At 39.9% G+C, this 23,657-nt stretch overlaps 1 protein-coding gene across 1 annotated transcript in view; it reads left to right on the top strand.

Annotated features, from left to right (window-relative positions):
* Window positions 1-23,657, top strand: part of PPM1H (protein phosphatase, Mg2+/Mn2+ dependent 1H) — a 131,151-nt gene that overhangs the window by 74,668 nt on the left and 32,826 nt on the right. The window contains exons 5-6 of the mRNA XM_064701849.1: window positions 14,907-14,991; window positions 22,111-22,229. Coding sequence (XP_064557919.1) covers window positions 14,907-14,991; window positions 22,111-22,229 — 204 coding nt within the window. The remainder of the gene's footprint in view (window positions 1-14,906; window positions 14,992-22,110; window positions 22,230-23,657) is intronic.

The following is a 23,657-nucleotide window of genomic DNA, read 5'->3' as shown; positions in this document are numbered from 1 at the left end:
AATCACAATATAGGTTTTTTGCCTTGTCCTGTTCTAGCTCGAGTACTTGTCCAATTCTCAGAACTGAATGCTGCTGCTCAGGAGCTGTTGCTTTACTTTATTTTGAAGTTGGGTTCTTGAAGAATCATGATAAGGAGCATTTTCTTTGTCTTCTGATGTTGCTAAAGATAGGAGCATACTGGAATTCTCTCACTTGCATCTTTTCCCCTCTCTAATCCTGCCCCTACCACCATTGGAGAGAGATAATGAGGCTCTTCTTTCAAGACTTCAGACTTCACATGTTTCTTTTGGCAGTGCACTGCATAAACAGGGCAGGGAGAAGAGTTCACATGCAATACTAACTCTCATGTATTCTGTTCATTAATAGCTGAGTAATTAACATCTGCAAGGGTATTGAACCATGTTGTCTTGATGCCTAACGAGGCTACCTGGAACAGAGGGTAGACAATGTTAAAGGAGTAAAGTAGGTATTTATTAAAAGGCCTTTAAAGGATACACCTTGGGCAGTACAAGAGCCTGGCTGTGGCTCCACCCAAGATGGATGACTGGTCATGATTTTTCACACTTTAAGTTTTGGTCCATTTACAAATCGGCATTGATTGTCCAATTGCAGCTTCAGGTTAGGAAGTCCCATCGTCCCAGTTTGCTCTTCTCTATTCACTATTGTTTACACTTTTTGGGGCTGAAACTTTAATGGTATCCTTGGTTCTCAGGCTGGAAAAGGTTTGTTTTGTCTAACTAAACTGTGAAGAGAACTTGCTAACACTTTATATGAAATTCAGAGTTACATACTAATGCAGTTCAGAATCTGAAAAATATGAAAGCTAAGACTTAAAGCATCAGTCTTTAGGTGAAGACTGCTATGTTTGTGTTTAAGGTTTGTGCTTACACAGTTCATGTTTGTAGTGTGTACACCCACATACTTACAGAGACAACACTCAAGGGTTTTGTAGTTTAAACCTAAGATTTTTATTGTCTCTTGCTGCTTTACACTGTATAGGAAGGCAGATAAATCCTTTGTGCGTAAAATTTCTGTTCTTTTCATGCTGCTGATTGTTTTTAAGATGCTAAATTTGTTGTATGTGTTGCAAGTTGTTCACTCAGTTTCTATTGACAAGTGTCATATTTGAATCTCCTTTTTGTATCAAATGTCAAGTGAGTCCTCACAGCATAGCTGCAAACATGTTTGAGGTGATCACCTATCTGGTCAGCAGAGCTACTAGCTGAAATACATTATATTTCTTCTGCCATTAAATGAGAAATAATCATGTTTTCCTGTGCTATTGCACTTGAAGTACAGTTGAGCCTCTTTCTCTGAGTTGACTAATTTGCTTTATTGTCTCTTCAAAGTGTTCTGTGTAAAACTGGGTGTGCAGGACTTACATCTGAGTAGCCAAGATCTTTGTTCTCAAATGACTGGAACTGGCTGCTTCCAGTTCCCTCAGGATTCCTTCTGTGCTCCCTGAGAGCAGCCTCAGCTCCACTGCAGCCTCTGATACCCAAGTGCAAGACGCTGCTGTTGGCGGTGATCTGGAGTTGGTGCCAGAGTATTGGTGTCACTGTAATTAAACATACTAAGTCTTCAAGAAGTTTTGCATGTTCACTAAGTCTATCCAGAGCATCTGTTCAGAAAAAAAAGGAGGGCAGGAAACAAAAAGGAAACCGTCAGGAAGACTGGGTGTTGTTTGAAACAGGATTCAGATTCTCATTCCTAACATCTTGTTGGTAATGAAGTCCCTCCAGATTCAAAATAGTTTGCTTTTGCACTTCTGAAATGGATCTCACAGAAAGTCTCTCGAATGCCGAGGAGAATTGTTTCAAAATGTTTCATTTTCAGCTAAGTCCATTCCTAGACTTTCCTTGCTCAAAAGAAATGTTAAAACTTAAAAGTGTAGATCAGTTGGTTTGCGTCTCTCTCCCACCAAATCCCCTCTTTCCCACTTACAGGGAAAAAAAACCAGCTGTTGCAAAACATCCGGGTTGTTGTCATGACACAAATGACCTTTTAGGGCTAGACAAGCCACTCTGAGGTCATCTGCCCCCTGCCACAAGTGCACAGTGCATTCCTGTATTTTGAAGAGCACAGTTATGTAGTCAAAAAATTTTACTTGTGTTAGTTGGGAAAAAAAAGTTTCTTTTTGCTGTCTCATGCCTTGTATAGTCAACTTAGTTGTTTCTACAGATAAAAGGGAGGGCAGTGAGAAGTACAGTAAGGAAACTACTTCAAGAAATGGTTATCTGCTCTTGAGAAGAAGGGTGGGTTTGCTTTTTCTCTCAAATAGGGGACTTCGTCTTGTTGCTGTTGGAACTAGATGACGAAATCCTTAGTTTTTGGTTTCTCTGAGTTCACCTACTCATTTGTGCCTTTCCCCTCTCCTCATTCTCCTTCTTCCCTCTCTGCTACCCCACTGGAAAAAGCCTGCAAATAAATCAAGTTTCCCACAGATAGGAATCCGTGACTGAAGGTTTTGTGTGGGAAATAAACATTTTGGGTTCATGCAAACCTAACCAAAGGTTAGGCTTTATAATTTCAGGGAACTTCAAAACAGCAGAAACTTTTAAAGTGGGGTTTTGAACAGCTTCTGCTGTCAGAGGACCAAGGTATGTGCAACAAACTGTTACTATCACAATGAGACTAAGGAAACCTTAAGTGTGAGACTTGAATAATAATGTACTGTGTGGTGCCAGCTATACCTCAGACTTATGTCTGTGGTATTCAGTTTATCCACCAAAGCTTCTCAAATCTAATCATTTCATGCCACGTACCCTGGCAGTGTTGTATAGCAGCTGTCCTTTTGTAGTTGATGTGTAATTACATCATGAAAAGACTTTAATTACCATATTACTAAATTACCAGCCAGGAATCCTTTCAGGTTCAGCCCTAGCTCACTTCTATATGGACTATTAGGCTTCTCCAAGCTGAACACTTTTGGTTGGTGTAAAAGGGAGGAAAAATTGTGCTAATTGTAGGTTTTGTTATGAACTATTATTGAGCTTGATGTTATGGCATCACTAATGTCAATGATATAATTAAACTTCTGCTAACGATGCAATCACAGTTCTGTAATAATTACATGTTAACTGCACATGATACCAGAACCCTACTAAAAATGAGGTGATGCATTCAGAGCCTGATAAAAACAACTTGGAAGGAACTGCTTTCATTCTCTAATGGCTTGTCTGATCATTCTTGGACTCTGCCATAAATATACCTACTTGTACAGTCAAAATTCATATCTGAATATCAGCCAAAGCTTTTTCTAATGTTTCTTTCTCTCTCTTTCATCTTTTCAGTGATTAACATTGTCCATGCAGGGTTATCTGATTAGGGACTGATAGTGCTATAGTCAGCTCTCCAATATATAGTGCTTTTTTTGGTGAGCATCGAGGTGCTGTGTTTTGCTTACCAGCATGACATATTTGCAATGAAAACTAGGCCATTGGAATAGCTTCTTTTTATTTATTTTCTTTTTAAAATATGGAATAGTAAATCTTTGGTCATGGTTTTAAACCGTGTTGTTCAATTCTATATTGCTAAAGTGACTTTTACATCTAAACTGCCATGACACGCCTTGTTAATCTCAGTTCTTTTTAGTTTTATGCTCTTTATTAGGTTGTTGTTTTATAGCTACTGATGAAGCAGTTGTAAAACAGGGACTTAATGCTTTTACTGATTACTGCCCAATTATTGTATAGCCTCATGCAACATAACATTTGTCCAATATCACTGCAATGACTGTAATGCAATATGATCATATTAACCATGTTTGGCACAGGCATTGTTCTGGCTTTTGTGTTGTCTGGAGCTGCTAGGAGACTGCAGGCACTTCCATTTTGTGCTGTGCTTGGAGCCACGTAGGGAAGCTGTGCCTTTATCATTATACAAGAAGCAGAACATCACAAGTTGATTTGACTTTTCCATACAGCCTGAAACCCTCACTAAATCTGCAAATGGGTTCTTGGGCTTTTCCTGATTTATTGACAGAACATGGCATGAAAGCAAAGAGCCTGATGTTTCAAAGGCTTCAGAGACTTGCAGGGTCACTGAATTTTTTGCTTTGCTTCATCAGCTCTTTTTTATCATCTTTTTGCCTCCTTGCTTTTGCTCCCCAGGATTTATGTTTTCAAGGCATATTCACATTCTACTTGAACATACCTCCTCATGTCCAGAATAGATTTTCTCCTCCTTTTTCCAAGTGTAAAATTACTGCTAAGGCATTTTGGTTTATTAAATGGTAGGAGCTCATTGAGTGAATATTTTTGTGATGGTTTTGTGTGGGTGGAGGTAAAGTAACTTCATTGGTACTTCAAGAGACCAGGTGTGGGAGAGTGTGTTCATAAGAGTCTTCTCCCAGTGTAATAAAATAGTGAATTGAAAATTGAATTTGTTTACCATTTCAATTATTTTTGAATTTGCTGCTTGTGTTGAAGCTTACTACATTTATACTTCCTCTTCTTTGTCATGGTACTTGTTCGCTGCTTCCCTCATGGTTAGTTCTCATTATAGGAAGTCAGATTTGGGGTTTAATTTGCTTTTATGAAGTAAATGAGAGTGGCATGGAAACAGCCACGTATCTGCTGACTGGCAGTGTAGCTTAAATAGAATTTCTGAGAAGTCAACATTGATGATTCTGAGCCATTTTTGTGGTTCATAGTATCTGACCTCTTCCTCAAGGCAGTCTAGCAGGGTCGTTTTTGCCAGAAGTGCTAACACTGTAAGGATGGAAACTAAAAAGTGTTCTAATATATTGCTGTTATAAAATTAGTTTACTTTAGTCCTTGGTTTACTGTCTAGGAAGCTTTAATTTTCTGGTTTTTGTAAGTACTCATCTTCTAATCTAAATGGTGTGTATTTTTCCCTGTTTTCTGTGAGTAGTCTCAGGCCTAAGCCTTCTTTGTTTCCTTATATCTGTGTCTGCATAAACAATAACTGTGCTTCGTACTAGAGACTTAGAGGTCTCCAGATGAAAGACTAACTTAGTTACTAAGCTTCTCCAGTCTGCAGTGTTTTGAAAAGCATTCTTTTTCCTGTCTTCTCCTAAAAAAGGGTCAGAGAAAGTTGCAAGGCTGAGCAATACACTGGGGCCACACAATTGGTAGGGCTTTCTCTTCATTCTCTGAAGTTCTCATTCCTCCAGATTCTCAGAAGATACCCTCCCAGAGGCAAGAGCAACACTTATAGATTGAAGTTTGTCTGATCTATGGTACATCCCCCTATAGGTTATTATTAGCTCTCTGACAGAGTCAGTTGAAAATAAAAAATATTTGATCATTTCAGGGCAACAGATGATCTAAGTCTGGTTCGCTCACAGGTCTGTGTAGTGAGGAGAGACTGAATTCAAAGCAAGGCAAGTCTCTGCCATGTACATTCTCCATCCCTGCAGTTTGATAGGTGGAGAGGTCAGATCCTGACTAGACCAATATGTTGGAAAAGATTAGCCATGTTCAGGAGACAGGGCCATGTCCTCTCTCTCTGTTCCTCCTGTCTCCTTTCATTAGAAGCATGATCTGCAGGCCTGCAGGAAGCCCTTCTCCCCTTTTCCTGCCTGGTCTCCTTCCCGGGAGAAGCAGGAGCACAAGATTCATTGGAATAACAGCAACATCAGATACTGCAGGATTTTGTGCTGGGTAAAGCTTTTGAAGGCACTTCAAGAAACACTTACGGTGAGGTGTGAAGAGAAGGTGTTGGATCAGAAAGAAGTCCTTTCACTCAAAGGACAGTGCTATGGAAGAGCATTTTCTAGTTATCCAGTGAATGACAAGTTCCAGGTTACTGACATGTCATATCCAGCACTGACTTGGCAGAAATTATTAATTTGGTGGTAAATGTTTGCAGGCTTTGAAGGCAAAACAAATGTCCTACTTCTTTTCCAAGCTCTTGTTTTTCCTGGGAGAGCCTTAGCAGTTCCTATGGCAATTAGCAAGGTATTGAAGCCATTGTAAACATTTTCAGAGAGGGGTACATTCAGTTAAATCTTTGGTCCTTATCACACAGGCATTATCCTATGCGCCAGATAACGAGGAAGGAGAAGATTTTTGGCTATTCAAGTAATACCAGTAAACTGTAAAGCCACAGTTCATTGGTGTTGGTTTCCAGAAATAAAGAATTTTATTAACTTTAATTCTCATGGGTGTTCAGCCTTTAAAAATAAAAAGAGAGAAAAAATCTCCAACAAACTCCAAACAAACTGTCTTTTAAATCTGTGCCTGTGTAGCTGACCATAGAGACACTCAAGTTCTTCACTGCAGTGTTGCAGGGCCAGGACCAAGGCGTGAAAATCAGACTGAGTACCTTGGTTCTCTAGCTCCCATCTGGACTGAGGGAGGAGGAGCAGAGGGAGCACCCAAGGCTTGCTTGGTGTATGTTTCAGTGTCTGCTGTGGTCCTTACTATGTTGAAAAGCTTTTCAAGTGACCTGAATTCAACAAACTGCAGGCAGCCCAGGCTGTTCAGTCTCAGCAGCAGCTATGCAGTGCTGCTTGAGCCCTGCTCCTGGGACTTTTGGTGGTGGCTCTGGTCACTTCTGTGTGGGTGAATGAAGCTGGGCTTTGGTAAAAAATTCACCCACGAGGAGTGAGCAGAGAGCATGAGTTGCAATCTTTGCTTTTACATCTCAGTCCAGCTTTTTCCAATATCATCCTGCAACTGGTATCGAGTTAAGCAGAAAAGCTGAGATCAAAGTAGATATGCCTTTAGGTGCTAAAGTCATTCTTTTTGTCAATGGAAAGACAGTGAAGAGCAGAGAGATAAAAAATCCTTGTTACTTCCATCTTACATGGACAGCCAGATCCCAGCCATATTACTGGCAAAATAAACACTGACTTGCACAGCAATGCCTTCATCCACTAAACCCAGGTTTAGTTGCCATAGTAACTTGTCCTGGAGATGAATGTGATATCCTGGACAGCAGGGAAAAAGACTGATTCCACAGATGCTGGTCCTGAGGCTCAGAGCTGGCCACAGAGATGTGACTGCATTTCTTTGTTCATTTCCCTGGCATGGCCTGAGTAATTGGTGGCGTGTTGTTCAGCCATGTTACAGAAACGTGGTGGTCTGTCATCAGTGCAGCCTTGTACTTGGCTGTGTTCAGATGAAGAATACACTGAAATCATCGGGGCAAAATGAATCCTAAGAGAGCAGTAAACCCCCAGCCTAAGGGTATTGGAGCCAGTGGTGGGCAGATTTTGTGTGCTAGCAGTGTCACTATAAACTGGTTTGTAATAGCTTTCTAGCTGCCAGCTGAAGCCCTTTCTGAAAGATTGATGTGTTGAGATATAAACCATCAGGAAAGTAATTAATTACACAGCATTTGTTTAGTTCATTCACATTTGGGTTAGTACCACTGGAGCTGGAGTAGACATTACTAGAAGTGTATAGGTAAATTTACAAAGTCACTACTTGTTCAATAGCAAAATTTGCTTTCCTGGTAATTAAACAAGAACTTTGCTTACAGACAGCCAGTGCCATCACATTAGTGGGAGGGTGGGCATAACAAAAAATATAGAATTAGCCCTAAAATAAAACACAGTTAATAAAGTGAACTGCTAATAATTGCTCCATGCTTTGGTTTCATTAGCAAAGCGATACACTTGAGGACCTAAAGGAGAGCAGGGAATTCACTCATGGTAGAGTCTCATGGGAGTGGAGCTGCAACCCACTGAAGAGGCACTGACAGCTAGAAGCATACTGCTCCAGGGGTCAAAAATGATGGAGCAGTGTGTCTTCTCCAAGCTATCTCCTCTGTGGACAGCCTGCAAGCTCAGCATTACATTTAATTTTAAACTGTAGAGTAGTGATGCAGAAACAACTGAGGTAATTTAGTTCCATTGTCGGTGACAGCCAGGTGCTTCTCATTGTTAGATGCAATGTAGGGCAGACTGCCAACAACAGAAAATCCTTTTAACTGCTGCTTACTAAGTTGTTGTGAATACATGAGATGGAATACCAGATCAGTTCTAAAAATTCTGATTTCTGTTATTCTTGGTGGCAGTAAGAAAAATCCTGACTGACTCAGGTGCTATTGAACATGAGAAGTAAGCCCTTCCATGGAAATCTGTGTTATTCTGCTTACAGAAACAGTTTATATTTGCCTATTTGTGGTGCTGTATTAAAAGTAATATTATAAATTCAGTAAAATCAGACCACCAGCATAGTGGCTTTAGAGTGTTTCAGCAGCCTCGTTGTGTCTAGAGGCCTTCTCCAAAGGAATCACTAAGCACTAGAAACATAAATATGAATGAGTCAGGTAATTGGAAACAGGATAAAGCTCTGCATGTGTGTGTACAGGAACAGCTCATGTGCTTGCAAGTGCCTCTGAAAGACAACTTTCAGGAGGGTTTTCAGGGTCTGGATTACATAATTTCTGTCTCTGCTTCTTTTCAAAGGCAGGAGGAGGTTCTCATCTTGCCACAGGAGAGGTATGGCATGCTTGGCTCCATGCTGTGGCAAAGACATGAAGAAAGGACCTTGAAGGAAATTCTTGGGAATGCCAGTCAGAGTCCTGGTGGAGAAAGGGCTGTGCTTGGCAGTTGTGCTGCTGAGACACTAACCCTTGGAGCAGCTGGGGTGGCTGGCAGTCTGCAAAAAGCCTTAGCTGAAGTTTGGGAGTGATCTTCATTGTTCTGGCAGGAAATGCCAGAGCACGCTTCTGTAGGAAATTACTTTTGCAATACTTCACCAAGACAAGTTCTCACACCTTTTTTTGGCTTGAGGGAGCTGAAGTTCCCCCAAGTGATGAATGAAAGTGTCTGAGCAGCCTGCTATAACCCACAATGTAACATGAAACTACATTGTCACAGGAAGAGCCACAAGCAGACTGAGTCTACTCCTGCTTAACGTTGACTTTGTTTGGCTGAAAGAAAAATGATCCAGTGTTTCTATCCTGTGACAACGTTTCTGTGAACAGGCTCATGTTTGTGCTGAAAAATACAAAGAAATCAGGGTGGCACAACTGTTGAGTGGCAGTAAATGGAAAATGAGGATAAGAGACCATTTTCAGTGGCTCTCCTCCTTCCCTAGTTTGTTGATTGTTTTCTTCTTGATAGTGATGCCAAGTAAGAGTTGAGGCATTAAGTATGACATGTAGGAGGCACAGAGTCTTCTCCCAGTGTAATAAAATAGTGAATTTTTTCCACTGGTATTGCTGAGGGTTGCTGCTTCCACCTGAGGTTTATGGTGATGGATATGTCATCACTGGAACCTGTTTTATTGCCAGCTAAATGTTATATAATAGTTTGTTCCAGTATCCCCAGCCTGCCTTAATTCATAAAATTAAGGAAATAGTTTAAAGGCTTTGCACTATACTTCCACGTTGTTAGTGAATTCATGGCATGGAATATGAGATCAGTTCCATACTTATTGCCAGTGCAGTGAGGTGTTTGTACACCTGTTTTCTAAAGAAACTGAGAAATGGGATTGGGTGGGACTAAATTAGAGTAATTCAGTTTGAAGAAGTAAAATCAAGGTACCAATGCTGAATGTATTAAAAGTCATCAGTAATCATAATGGCAGTAAGGTCCAATACGTCATTTACAGAAGGGAAAAACATTTCTCATTTTAATTGTGTTATAGTCATTGTCTTTCACTTCTTAGCAATTAGGAAAATGCAAAGAAATAAAAAAAGCACAACTGGTTTGAAGCTTAGCAACCATTAGCATTGATCTTCCCTGGTTTGTTTAAATATATGCATATAGTTACCAAAATAAACAAGTACCCATATAGACTGATTTCATAGTTCTAGGATTTACTTTCTTTTTTCCACAGCCATTTTGTGACACACGTAATTAAAATCTACTGCTTAGTTCCCCTTTGAATATAATAAAACCCTGCCTTATTCTTTCTGTCAGTTTAATCCCTCTTTCTTTTTCATTGACACATTTCTAATACCTTTGCAGACAGGCCAGACACTTCTGCTTCATCTGTACTGAATTCACATGCTTAACACCTTTTGACAAAATGGATATGGCCTCCCTGTGGCTTGGAATTGATATACACTGTCAAAAAGGGTTTTCTGAATGGTCTTTCTCTGTCACCTTTACCAGATTTTTATCCTGTGTTGTAGAAATGTGCAGTTTAATGTTGCGTTTCAAATCATTTTTGCCTGAAAAAGTGTGTAATGGAATCAGGGTGTCCCCTGAATACTCCTAACAGTTGGAGGTGTCTCTTTGTTTTGAACAGCAGAATCCCAATAGACCTGTGACAGCAGTGGAATTACACTCTTGACCTTGTTCACTAAAGTGTTGCTTTGTCTGTATGATGAAATGAGAGTAACCAACAAGAGCTTCCTCTGAAATGTATGAGTTTCCTCTGTTGGTTTCTCATAAGAAACAGAAACGACACTGTGCAATTTTCAGCTGGTTGTGTTTTTCACAAAAGAAAAAACAAACAAACAAATAAACCCAAAATCCTGCTTGATTCAAGGAGAGCTGGTAGTTGTTAGCCCTATTAAAAATGCAAAAGCAGTTGATATATCAATATTTTCCTTAAGCCAGTGTGGTTGCTACACCCTGGGCATTACAGCAGCAGTACAGTGCAGTGGCAGATTTTTATACTGTTGTTGCTTCATTCTCCATGGATTTTAAATCAAATGTATACTAAGGCAGCAAATACAATTTCTAAGTATTGAATCTGAATACAGAAAAAACCCATATACCTAATGTTGGATGTGAATGTAGGTGATCGTTATGGACTACACAGTGTGTCAATCCAAAAGATAAGTACACTGTATTCTGCAGATGCACATGCAGCCTTTTAAGCTCCTGGTGTTTCTTTTCATTTGCCTGTGACTGAGCAGACATAGACAGCTGTAGGATTTGCCATGACTGCCAGTCCTGCCTTGTGCATTGAGCCACTGGCACATCTCTTGCTCTCCATTTACTTATTCATGGTCTGGCTTCTCTCTGGAGCAGAAGAACTCAAGAGGCCAGAAAAGATACAAAATCAGGTTTTTGTTTCTTCCATTTTAGGCCACTTCAGCTGTGTTGTGGGGAGATTTTTCTCCAAAATATTCCTATTTACTGTGAATATCCCAGCTCTGGGATAGTGAACATACTTTCATTGTCATGCAGAGCACGTGAAATGCAATGGCAGGTACAATCCTGTAGTTCCTGTGGGTAAGGAGTTAGGGTTCAAAAGAGGGGAAAGGACTCAGGGAGGTCTAGTTTGTTTTTAGAAGAGATCAGAATAAGTGACTTACTGGCCTCTGTGGCCTCAAGACTTCAGAGCAGTTTCTTACTGTAGACAATGCTGTGTGGAGAGGGTATCAGAGCATGAAGGGCAATGCACTGAGGATCTGTGACTCCTGCCAAAAAAAGCTTTTGTTTTTTAATTACTCTTTCATTGGTGATATAAATTAATGATTGGTATGGGTCTGAAGCAACCTTGTCATCAGAGAATATTTGGTTAGTGTTGACATACTTGTTTCTCTGCAAACATGAATCATCCATCTGCCTTTGGCAGGCTCGCCCTGTGGCTCTGCTATAATGTGTTTCACCAGTGTGGTGGAAATTAAAATGTCACTATTAAACATGGCAAAATCAGATGCTGTCTGGGAACCGCATCTATTCAAGGAGCTCTTGCTTCCTATGTAGTTATTTCTGACAGTTTAATGGGACAGCTGTATTCTGGCATAAAACAATACGTTCATATATCCTCAATACATGGGGAGCTAAATGCTGTCAGAACACTATTTCCTTGCATACATGAGCGTTTCATGCATGGCAGAAGCAGTAATGCTCATGTAACACCATGTTGCTGCTTAGGCCATTAGGAAGTGTAAAATCAAAATTAATTGTCCTGCAGGACCATATAGAGTGGGTCTCTAAAAGCAGTTGCTGGTGCTGTTTGCAGCTGCTGCATCAGCCAGGCTCCTTCCTCGTGAGCAGTTATTGACTCTGGGCTATTGAATTCAGGGCTCTGGAGGTTGCTCAGTGGAAAAAGCCTTCAGTTGCTGCTTGGCAGCTCTGTCACTGCGAGGTCATGGAAAGGGCACATCACTCTCCAAACCCAATTAGGGCCTTATTCAGCACCTTTTCAATCACAGGGGAAAGCCCCACTGAGCAGGGTGGCTCCCAGGCCAGGCTTTTGCACCCAGTCTCCTCAGTGAGACAACCAACAAATGTGTCCCTTTTTGTCACTTGAGCCATCAGAAATGCACTTTGCTGTCATGAAAGAGCTAAGCAGTTAGGGCAGAAAGGTAAAGAGCCCAGTACAGGCTTATAAGCTCACCACAGTTGAATTTGGACCAGTGCCTTGTACGTATATGTCTGTGTCCCTCCCTTTACTCATATCTAGAGCTGTCTCATTCCTCAGATCAAATCATTTGACTCTTATGAACAGCTGTAACTTGCAAGTTGAATAAAGTCCAACTGCTGAAAACATTAATGAAAAACATAAAACTCTCTTTTACCGCGTATCAACAGTACTGCTTTAATTCCACCCACTCTGAAGATTTTTTTGTGTATGTGCTAGGTTGTGCTTTTCATCCCAGGTGGCTGCCAATTCTGGTGAAAATAAGTTGAGCTGTGAAAGGTTGACCCACTCGCCTCTGAATTGCTTTTTATATGATGTGAGTCCCTCAGGGCCCAATTCTACCCACAGAAGTGAGAATGACAGCTATCAAAATATATACGAGGCATGTCAATGTGCACAAAGAAAAAGGTGAACCCCAGACTGGTCTGAGTGGCCTTTAAAATATGGATTTCCTGTGAAATGATGATTAAAGGGGAAGCAAAGAATAATTAGAAAATTAGCCTGATGTACTAGCAGTTATATCAATGTGTGATTTTATATTAGCTCTTTCAGACAAGCAAAAGATCAGAAAATCCCTTATTACTTGCTTAAACTAGTGTGTAAAATTTGGTTTAGAGTCTGATCAGCTTCTTTCATCAGTCTAGTCTAGACTATTGCCAGAGTACATACTCTTTACTAAACCTACAGACCCCTTAGGTGGAGGCCTACTCCACCTGAATCAAATAACTTTTTAATAAGTTATATGAAATGTTCCCTGTCTGAGTAAATGAATCTCATTCAAAGATGAGTACCTTAGGAACTGCAAAAATAAAAGCAAAAGTGTTGTTGCAGAAGAGAGGTGTTAGAGTTCTTAATTCATATTTAAATTACTGTCTCAGAAGTGCAAAAGAAAAATTTTCAGCAAACTTTTATTATTTTTGATTGGATAGGCATTTTTGTAAGTCTGTACTCAGATTCCCTAAAGGAGGAAAAAAATCTGTCAAAAATTATGCACGTTTTTCTTTTAGGAAATTAAGCACATGCAACTACCATGTCTATCCCAAGTACACAATATTGGTTTTAATTAAGGGCCAGGGGGAACCTTCAGTATGTAGGATGCACTCTTGCTTCCTCTAATTTCTACACAGGATTATTTGCAAGGAAGTGAAGAGCAGTAGGAAATGAAGTCCAAGAGCAGTAAATTTGTTACCTTTCAAAGTAAAGCCGTTTGTTTTCCCGTCATTGTCAGAGCTTCTTCCCACATCTGCCATTGTTGTACCATTCTGAACCTGTCTGCTTTTTGCCACATGAATTTCAGGAATGTGAACAGTTCATTTACTCATAGATAATGCTGCTGCCTTTTGCATACTAGCAGTAGTAGATGACAATTTGGAAGCAATTTTAGTCCAATGACCAATCCACAAGACTTGGAAATCTGTCCAATGCCACTAGTTTTAGAAATTCAGGTTTGTACCTGAGTTTGTTTTCTCAAGATGCCTGTGTTTTAAATTTAGAAGTTTAAGTTCTCAGTCTTTGTGTGCCTACTGTATTTGTTGGTTGCATTCCAGTGGCATCAGAACAGCCGGCATAGAGGCAATGACAGCAAATCGATCAAATGATCAAGGGAAGTAAGCTAGCTCATGCATAGGACATCAGTGGGGTGAAAATATCACAGAAATGGAAACATTTAAAACATAGAGAAACTGGAATCCAAGTGGCAAATACTTCTTTTAGCTACGCCAAATTCTGTCTATGTTCAAGAGGAGAGCTGTTATCTAAACACTGAATTAATCTACTGATGGCTGAGAAACAGTTCCACAGCAGGCATTAAAGTCTTTGGGATGATAGATAATTTATCAAAAGTGCCAGGCATTGCTCTACTTACAGAGCTGCCTAAATAATGGAAAGATAAAGGAACATAGTTCTGTGAGTGAATACATGAATGCAGAATGTAGTACAAATATTAGGTGAATTCTTCCCTCCTTCCAGCCAGTGGCATTACACCAAGGAAGGATTGGACCATTTTGTGTGCAGCATATCAGATTGTTAAGAGGCAACAGGCAAGTGTTTGAGAAAATTTTCTCTCTGCGATTTGCAGAACTGTGTATGAACTCTCCTGCCTAATCTACAGTCATACCATTACCTGCCATCTTTCAACAGGTAACTGGTTAAATTTGTGCTAAATAGGATTTGCTTTGCTATTTCCATTTAATGTTGGAGTAGAAACATTCTGACATGACATATGATCAATTAATGATTGGAAAGTTCTTGGATGAGTCATTTGAAGCCAGTAGTTTAGACAGTGTCAGCCACAACTGTTATTAAAACCTGCAAAGAGTGGTTCTACAATCAGTGATTCTGCAGGATCTCCTCTGGGTGTCTGCATTTCACTTAATAAAGATACCCTGTAGACATCAATTGAAATAACTCTTGCCTTTGTTGCTTGGATGTTTTTGTGGGCTCTAAAATGAACTCAGTTTATACAAGTATACTTTGTTACCCAGCCTAAAGGATGCAGGGCAGGAATTATCCTGTTCTGCTGACAACCTCAGTAGAAAAGAAATGGCTTTATTTGACTGTAATTCGGAAGAGAATAAGAGTGTGACTGTACCCTGTGGTTTTCTGGGGTTTTTAAACTTATTTTTTTCTGTGCTGATGATGTTTTATTACTTTTACAGAGCTATAATAATCCGAAATGGTGAAGTCATTCCAATGTCTTCAGAATTCACTCCAGAGACTGAACGCCAGCGACTTCAGTATCTGGTAAGAGACCTGAGGACCAAATCAGGTGCTGCTGATGACAAGCATTGCCCAGTAATGTCAAAGGCTTAGAGAAATGCGTCTGAGTTGCTGTGGCTCAGTGAAGGATGATGTGTCCACTGAACACCAGTGACTGATCATGTGTGTCTTTAAGCCATCAACAGATGTGGAGAAAATCCTGGTGGTGCAAATCTCAATGAAAGGAGTATTACCTCTTCAGCAAAGGCCATCAATTAGCGTGGCTGTGCTTGTGTACATTGTTCAGACCCTTCAGCAGCACACTGGTGTTGGATTTTGAGAACTCAGACACAGAGTTAATGAACCACACATGTATTTCAATCCATCCCAGTGCTTGCTGTGTGACAGTATGAAATACCACAGACTGCTCATTGTATGTGAGTGATATTGCAGAGTTCAATTAATTTACTCAAACAGTATGCCAGTAGTATCTCCATCAGGAGAAAGATATCCAACTTAGAGGTGATCTCAGTGAACATTAGTAGCTGTAGGATTGGATGGGTGATCAAACATTAGTTTTATTTACTGTAGCAGCACCCATAAAGCTGGGACAGGGTGACTAGCTGGGGACACATGGGATGCTTTATAGACCAAGCTGGGTTAGCTGATAAGCTACCTGAGGGATATAAATTTAAATGTATAGTGTTATTTTTCATACAAACCATCCTGTTACTTTTTTAAGGTTTTCTTCGATGGACAGATCAGTTGGTTGAAGTCGATTAGTTGTTTGTCAGAATGTAATTCCTAACTTGGCTGAGAGATTTCCTTTGTGCTTCTTCTGTTTCTTTTAGAAATTTAGGCTTCAGCCAAGGTGGGGTCACTCTCAGCCTTGCCTGACTTAAGGTGGACAGGCCAAGGTTAGTGATGTTCCCAGGTCCTAAGGTGTTTTTTGTTTTCAGCCTAGTTTCCACTGTGGTTTGAAACTAGACAAAATCCCAGTGTTTGAAAGGTGGAAGTGGAAGGTTTTAAAGAAAAAATTGTGTTTCCTCAATTGTCACATTTAATTTTTTTTCAGTCAGATTCATTGGCTTGAAGCTGAAAATTTCAGAGGAAATACTGCTTTGGGACTATTCATATTCAGAGAACCAAATGGAAAAGAGGCCTAATAAATATTTACAATTCAGTTATATTTAAAATAATTTGTTTGCCTCTAAAATAAAAGGTATCTTTAGTATCTAGGGAGTCTGCTACTTCTGTAGGAAATATGAGATAAAACATTGCCTACAAGGGTTTTTGTTTTCTCTTTTGATGTCCTTTCTGGCTTAAATTTGAAACCAGTTGCTGATCTGAAAAGCATTTCTGCTGTTTCCTGTGGAAAATTCCTTTACCTTTGTTTGTCTGTTTTAATTCTGTATGTAACAAATATGCCAGGTCTATGGGTATCATGTTCAAAGAGAATACATGCAAGACAGCAAGAGCGTGAAACAAAATTAGAGATAATTTCAAACACAACATTCCCTAAGTAAGATTTTTACTCTTGTGTTTAAAAAAAGAAAAATAAAAAGATGACTTCAAACTTCTTGCAAAGTTGGCATAAGCATTACACTCCAAAGTTTGCATCTATCTTGCTGATTAGATCCCAATTTATCCTCTTATCACTTGTCTGTCCCCAGGTTCTATTAGTCTGTGTTTCTACCATCAACATCTCTTGTCTCTGGTTCTGTCTGAAAGTTATTTACTTGGAGTCTATTTTCTTATTTGCAGTTAAAGCTGAGTTTATTTGTTTCAAATATGTTGTGCTTCAAATGTGTTCCTCCTGCACGATAGGAAGAAAATCCATAATCACTTTAGCATTAATATTTTACTTGGTAAATGCAGAGATCCTGTTCACTATGAGGAAATTACTGTACAAGCAAAGGGAGGATATGGATTTACAGCCTGCAGGCTGTTCCCTGTGCAGCAGACACTTTTGGTGCTGTCAGAATGAAGGAGTTTCCATCTGCCTAAATTTAGTGCCTGTTGATTCCTTCAGTCACATGAGATGTTCTTTTAGGCCCTCTTTTCTGAGCCTTAATTTCTGTGTGGAAAGAAGTCCATGAGATAATGAGTTGCTCAGGTCATGTGAGTATCTTATATGAAGTCTTCCAATCTAGTCTTAGACAAAACTGTTCTTCAGCTAATACTGATTGAGTAACTAAGAGGGGAGGGAAGCAAATGGAAGCAAAAGGACTTGCCTGTCCTGGCAAGTTTATTGCCATGCATCCAAGAATTACCTTGGCAGTAGGCCTCTGGCATGGAGATCTGAAAAGAACAAGTTGTCTGTCCATTCATTCTGACTTTGAAGCAGCTCTGAGTCTGGTCATCACTCCGTATGAGGGCAGTGGTGGGGCAGCATCCAGCTGCAGACTTCAGGCTGGCTATATGATAGAGACAGACTTCTGTGTCAGGCAGCTTGTGAGAGTATTGCAGAAGGCAATCAATCATTCAGTCAGAGAGCACTTCTTAAGTTGTAAAATTTGAAAGCTTTGCACCAGTATTCCCTTGATCCTTCAGTTTCTGTAGAGGTTTAGTGCACCATGTTGCTTCCCTTCTACTGGTGGGCATTCAAATGCCTCCTTCTGAATTTGTGTAGCAAATTCTGTAGCAGGAGACTTCCACACATGTCTTGGGAAAAGTCCTGACTTCCTGTATCAGTGTATCTTGAAGGAAAAAAAATCCAGTATTTACTGGGAACTGCTCTGGTAGATTCAGCAGTTGTGCGGGCAGCGACAGCCAGAAGCAATTTTTCTTTCATCTTCTGAGGAGACTAATAATTTCAGTCATGATAGTCTAAATTGCAACAGTAAATAGGATAGATTTTGTTACTTATTCCCTTGGAAAATGTGTTTAAAATGAATGGTGAATTGAGTGTACTGCAGATGGGTGTATTTCTTTTAGTTACTGAAATTTACACTTTCAAGATGTCATGTGAAGTCAATGTGGTGTTTGTAGCATCTTCATGTGTAAAGCCAAACAGCTCTTCTAAAGTTCACCAGAAATGGTAGACCACTTCTACCAGTGCAAGTGTCACTGCTAGTAGAGACTGGGTGGCCGCCAGTGACAGTGACTATGGGTGCTCTTTGTGTTTGCCACCATTCAAGCAAAGGTTCATGAGCCCAGATAGTCATGGGCTCAGAGGGGATCTATTCTTATTTTGTTGCTCAGGTGAGGATAATAGTGACACTAATGTTCACCTGCTGAAGGACGCTTGAAGAACCTGAGCCTGAAGAGGAAATGAACCTAGATCTCCTAAATGTCCAGTCAGCACTTCAATTGCAAGTCAGTCAAGATGTAATTCCCTTAGAGTTTTGGCTCCCTGTATCACCCAGCATAGAATTACTTCAGCTGTTTGACACAGCAGATGATGCTGTGGTAAAGGAGATGTGTGGCTCCATGGAAGGGGTCCTGGCCTTTCACAAGATGAGAGACCAATCAAGAGATGGATTTGGCTTCTAGTCTTCTCCTTCCTTTTGCCACCACATCCTTTAATTTTAATCTCTGTTTGTTTTAAATGTGTCCCTATGATAATGGCTGAGTTATTTGCAAAACTTCTGGGTGTGCTGGGCTGTGCATGCTGCTGTGAGCAGTAGTCCCATGTAGTGGAATATTGTTTTGGAGAAAAGGGCACAATATAATAAAAGTATAAAGTTGTAAGCTAATAGCTAAAGTAGGGGAAAGCAGCAAATCTGAAAATAGCACAGAATACTGAGAAATCACTAGTGCCAGCAACTTTCCAGGGCAGTGCCTACCGAAGGAGTGGAAAAGGCAGTGGCAGGCCTTACTGAGTTGCAGATAAGATACATGCAGTGTTTCCTGCCGCCTAATTAACTGGCATGCTAGTGTGTAAGTCTAGGTTTGTCTTAATTTCATGTTTGCTTTTCTAATCACCAGGAAACACAGCAGGAAGTAAATGCAACCATGACTAATATTTCTTTGACTGAACTTCATTTTAAACAACTAATTTTGAATGCAATGCATCCATCCGCAAAACACACCATAAAATGACAGAGTACCAAAAACACACAATACAGACTATGCCAGATTTATGCCGAAAAGTTCTAACAGCTTCTGAAAGAGAAAATATGACAAATGTTCCAGTTCCATAACACAGAATAACAATGTTGTCTGAAAATACCTCATAAGGATAGAGGAAGTGTTTGGTAGCCACACTATATGTTAAATTTCAGGTTCTCTGAGTGGCGTTTCTGATCTGAGGTTCTTGCAAATTGAGACTAAACAAAATAAAAAATGGAAGATACATTGTGTCATCAAAGGTGAAATTCTGGTAGTTAGTTCACTTATCTTTTTTTTTTGTTGTTTGATCACTTGAGGGGATTTCATGGTTCTGCATGTCTATCTGTTTGAAAGTTCTGTAGATTTTTAAAGTGTTGCTTTTTGTTTATTTTCTGGTTCTGCTGCTCAGCATGGTTTTCTTGAGGTGGGGAGAAGAGCCCTGCCTTGTACATGGAGAACAGTTCTCAACAAACCCAACTGGAAGTTGCAGCTGAGTTTTGTAGTAGAACATTCTTCTCTCTGTAGAATTACCAGTGAAGCATCAAAATTGACAGCTTAAAAATGGTAAAAAATATGGAAAATTAAATAAATAAAGCAAAGCACAACAAAAATCCCCATTTCTTCACATAAGAATTCAGATCTCAGACACCAGAAGCTTCCAAATTGCTCTTTTCCCTCTGTTTCACTGACGCCAAAAATATTAGAATCAAGTTAAGATCCATGGATTGTAAATCAAGCATTGAGGCTTGGCTGCGGAAGAGAAGTCTTATTTGAACATTAGCAGTCCACTGGTAATTGTGCCAGCTTTATTAATCTTATTTCAGTTATGACCTCAGACTTTCCATCTGAGTAAATCTTTATGCAATGCAGTCTCTCCTGGTTGCTTTACCTTTTAATTAAAGAAAATTCTTGGTTTTAAGTGAAAAAAGGAAAAAAGCCTGTAATGTTTTTCTTCTGAACCTCTTATTCAGACTAGTAATCTCACAATCTGAAGGTTAGATAACTTCATTTTGATATCAGGTGTGATTGTTTTTTTAAGTATGACCTTGTTTTTTAGGCAGGTGACAGTATTTAGCTGGTAGTGGTTTGTAATGTTTTAATCAAGATAAGCTGTGCATTTTTAAAAGCAAACCGAATTTCACTTTGAATGCAGACTGACTTCATTGTTTACAATATCATAGAGCAGAAGAAATTTTAAATATACCAAAACCAATCCAGCTCTTTGTTATCATACAAAGAAAAAATATCGTTCATATTATGCGATGCATCGAACCATTACGAATCTTCCATCTTTTTTGCAACTGGAATGAAAATAAATAAAATAAAAAAAGCTTACGTGTACTTTTAAATGAAGAATTTCATTTTTCATACTTCCAGAGTTCTAGAAGTATGAAAAGTCTCATGTGGACTAATACTGCTGAACCTCTCAAAACTCACTAGTGCTTCTCAATTATTTCTGTAATGAGGAGAGGGATCCAATTAGAGGGCCCTTGACAACAATGTTTGGGTGTAGAAGGGGACCTTGGCTGACTGTAGACTCAAGGAAAAAAATATAATTCCCTTAACTGTACACAGAGAGAATTTGATAGAGTTTCTGTTCCAGGAAGGGATCATGATGTCAAGATCACTTGTGTGCTGGAAAGCCACCTCTTGAAAGCAGAATCCAATCTTGCTGGCTACACACAGCAACTTTCCTCAGTCCTGTTCCAACCAAGCTTGAGGTATTTTCTGGAACGATGTCTGGTGATGGGAACAGGGACAAGCTGATAGAAAGTTAGCGTTGTGATGTGCTGAGCCTGATAGAGCTCCTATTAAATTGAGTGGGAGTAGGCTCAACTCTTAAATGCAGGAAATATTTTATTGTGAACTATCTGCATGACAGATGCCAGGTAGATCAATAAGGGCTTCCAGTGCTTCCTGCTGTTTACCTTTGATGAGCACTAGATTTATGACATATATACAAACTAAACCCCAGCTCATTTCATCTCCCTTGATGGCAGCTGCTGCTGAAGATAAGACAGGCCTTATTGCCTTAACAGGCTGGATAAGGAAAAAGAGTTATCTGCAAAAAGGTTAAGAAATGCAACTTTTTTTCAGTTCCCTAGCCAATTTGACTGTGTCTTTCATAAGAGCTCTCTCACAATGCAGCTTTGTGGAGGAAGAGAGAAAGGCTTGTTTATTTCAGTATTAAAGAAAAAGGAGTGAGATTTATTTCAGAAAGAAGAAATAGAGTATGTTTAGGATTAAACTATCATGTCAAGTGATCTGTCTATAAATTCAATCCAAAAATTTACACGGTGGACAAAGAACCTCATGATGCTCTCGACTATGGTCAGCTTTGGAGAGCATGAGTCAAAGGCACAACTCTGGCAAAGAGGCCTCCCAACATCTGCAGAGCAGTGCAACACAAAGGACATGAGCAGCATTTGAGCATTAAAACCATCAAAGGCCTTATTTGCAGTTGTGACACAAAACTGCTGCTGCTTTTCTTGAAGTCTGTTTTGGATGAAGGATGTAGTTTTTCAAAAACAAGAAAATAAGCTGCTTTGTAGCTTGTGTTTATTTGCAGTGCCGTGTGATGGGGTGCATTTTTCTCAAGGTGGTGACAGTTAAAATGTGATAGCAATGTTGGTTTTCTGTGTTGTTGGCATAGCTGAACTGCGAGTCAAAAATCTTGAGCTTCACTGCACAATCACCCCTTCAAGTCTCTCCATGGCTTTGTATTTGATCATTCCTTTCTCTCTTGCTGACTTACAAAAGGGCATATGTTCTGTTTCACAAAGCTCTGCAGTCTCCTTCAGGGTCAATGGATGAAGTGTAGTTTAGAGAGCCCAAATCTTGAGGAGTAGGGAGAAGAAATAAAGGATTTTGAGGGCAAGACAAATTCTAAAGCTGCATAAGGCTGCTGCTGGATATCAGGCAGGGGCAGAAATGGTGTATATGCATTGTTTGCTGAAATGGAGGACATCATTGTCCTTATTTAAAAAGAAGGGTAGAATAGTGGGTGGAATTTGTGTGGGAAGGGACCAGGAAGGGATGGTAATACTAGCTCATTAAAAATAGATGATGTCTTGTTTTATGTGGTATCTGCGGTTTGATTTCTGCCCACAGGCTTACATGCAGCCTCACTTGCTGGGAAATGAATTCACACATCTAGAGTTTCCACGGAGGGTGCAGCGCAAGGAGGTTGGAAAGAGGATGCTGTACCGTGACTTCAACATGACTGGCTGGTAAGAATGTGTCCTCCTCAGCATGGGGTCAGCCTTCTCCCCCGGCCAATGCCTACTTTGTACCTATCTTTGATTAGTGTAAACTGCAGCAAACATGGAGGTGTACCCCTGCATACTAAAAGAAAAGGCATTTCCTTCTTTCAGGTGTATCTTTCGTCTAGAAGGTAATGTTTTAAATAAGTGGACCTCCCTCCAGAGAGTTCATTGTAGTGTGGGAGCACTACAAAGCGGAGAAAGCATATAAAGGCAAAGATGTGCCAGGGGATCTTTCTGAAAGCAAAACAATTTTCCTATCTTGGACATAGTTTTTTATAAATTCTGGATGAGCGGGTAAGACGTTCGTCTTTTAAACAAGACGTTGGGCCATCATGCCTTACATGCTGAGGAAAGCTTGCAGAAGGGAGGAGCTTCCTCCCTACTGCACTGCAGCTGGCCCTTGGTTTGGATATCCCTTGAGGAATTGTTTAAGACAGGGGCCTATCTGAACACAACCAGCCTAAAATGAAAATGCTTGAATGAACGGCATGGACTGAAAAAGTGAAGACAGAAAGAATGACGTGGAGTTTTTTGTTCCTGGCTAAATGTCTTCATTGTTTTTTCTTGGTTCAAGAGACTCCTTGGAGAAGCCCTAATCTTTGCTGTTGTGAGTTCTGTGCATGACCTATAAAAGTAAAAGCCCAATATATGCAAATGGTCTTCATTTCCATGACATTTGTGTTTTCGTGTCAGTAGTAAATGTCCTTTCAGGCAGAAAAAGAACAAAGGGGTTAAAAAGAAAGCCTATTTTAGATTTGGAAGTCTGAATGCTCACATACAAGTACAGCTCTACATAACTTTTGCTTTGTTCCATGCTTTATGGACCATAAATATAATTATGTTTTAATGGTAGAATAATGATCTAAGTTTAATATAATCTGAAGTGTTTGTGCAGAACATGTAAATCTGAGAATAACCATCATTGTCTGTCATCTTGAACAGCTGCTAGTAGAATATGCAGTTTCACCCTGAGAATGATGACTTCACATTTTAAAAAGGCTACAGGCATGAGCAAAAGAATAGGAACAGGAAGAGAACATTGGATCAACTGAGGACTTAGACAGCAAAACATTTGGAAGATCATGAGACACTCTCCCAATTTCTGCAGAAGGAGGGTTTTTTTGTTAAGCTCCCAGATGTCTCTGGAGACACCAATAAAGAATGGTTTCATGTAGACTTCCAAAAGCTCTTTTTCAAGATGTGACATGCCAGTTGGGAGGAAAAACATGTAGGGGAGAGCTACAGAAGTATCATAGGCCAGGAACTTCCTGAGAAGAGGGCAAGAACAGATTTCTGTCATCCTGTCTGGAAAGCAAAGAGGGTTTCTTCAGGTTCATGGGAGTTGTTTTGCATTTCCCTGGTTGGTTAGTGGTCTGGAAAGGAAATGAGGTT

This window comes from Zonotrichia leucophrys, chromosome 1A, assembly GCF_028769735.1.
Source record: "Zonotrichia leucophrys gambelii isolate GWCS_2022_RI chromosome 1A, RI_Zleu_2.0, whole genome shotgun sequence".
NCBI lineage: Eukaryota > Metazoa > Chordata > Aves > Passeriformes > Passerellidae > Zonotrichia > Zonotrichia leucophrys.
Note: the sequence above shows the minus strand (reverse complement) of the source record. Positions and strands in the feature narration are given on the sequence as shown.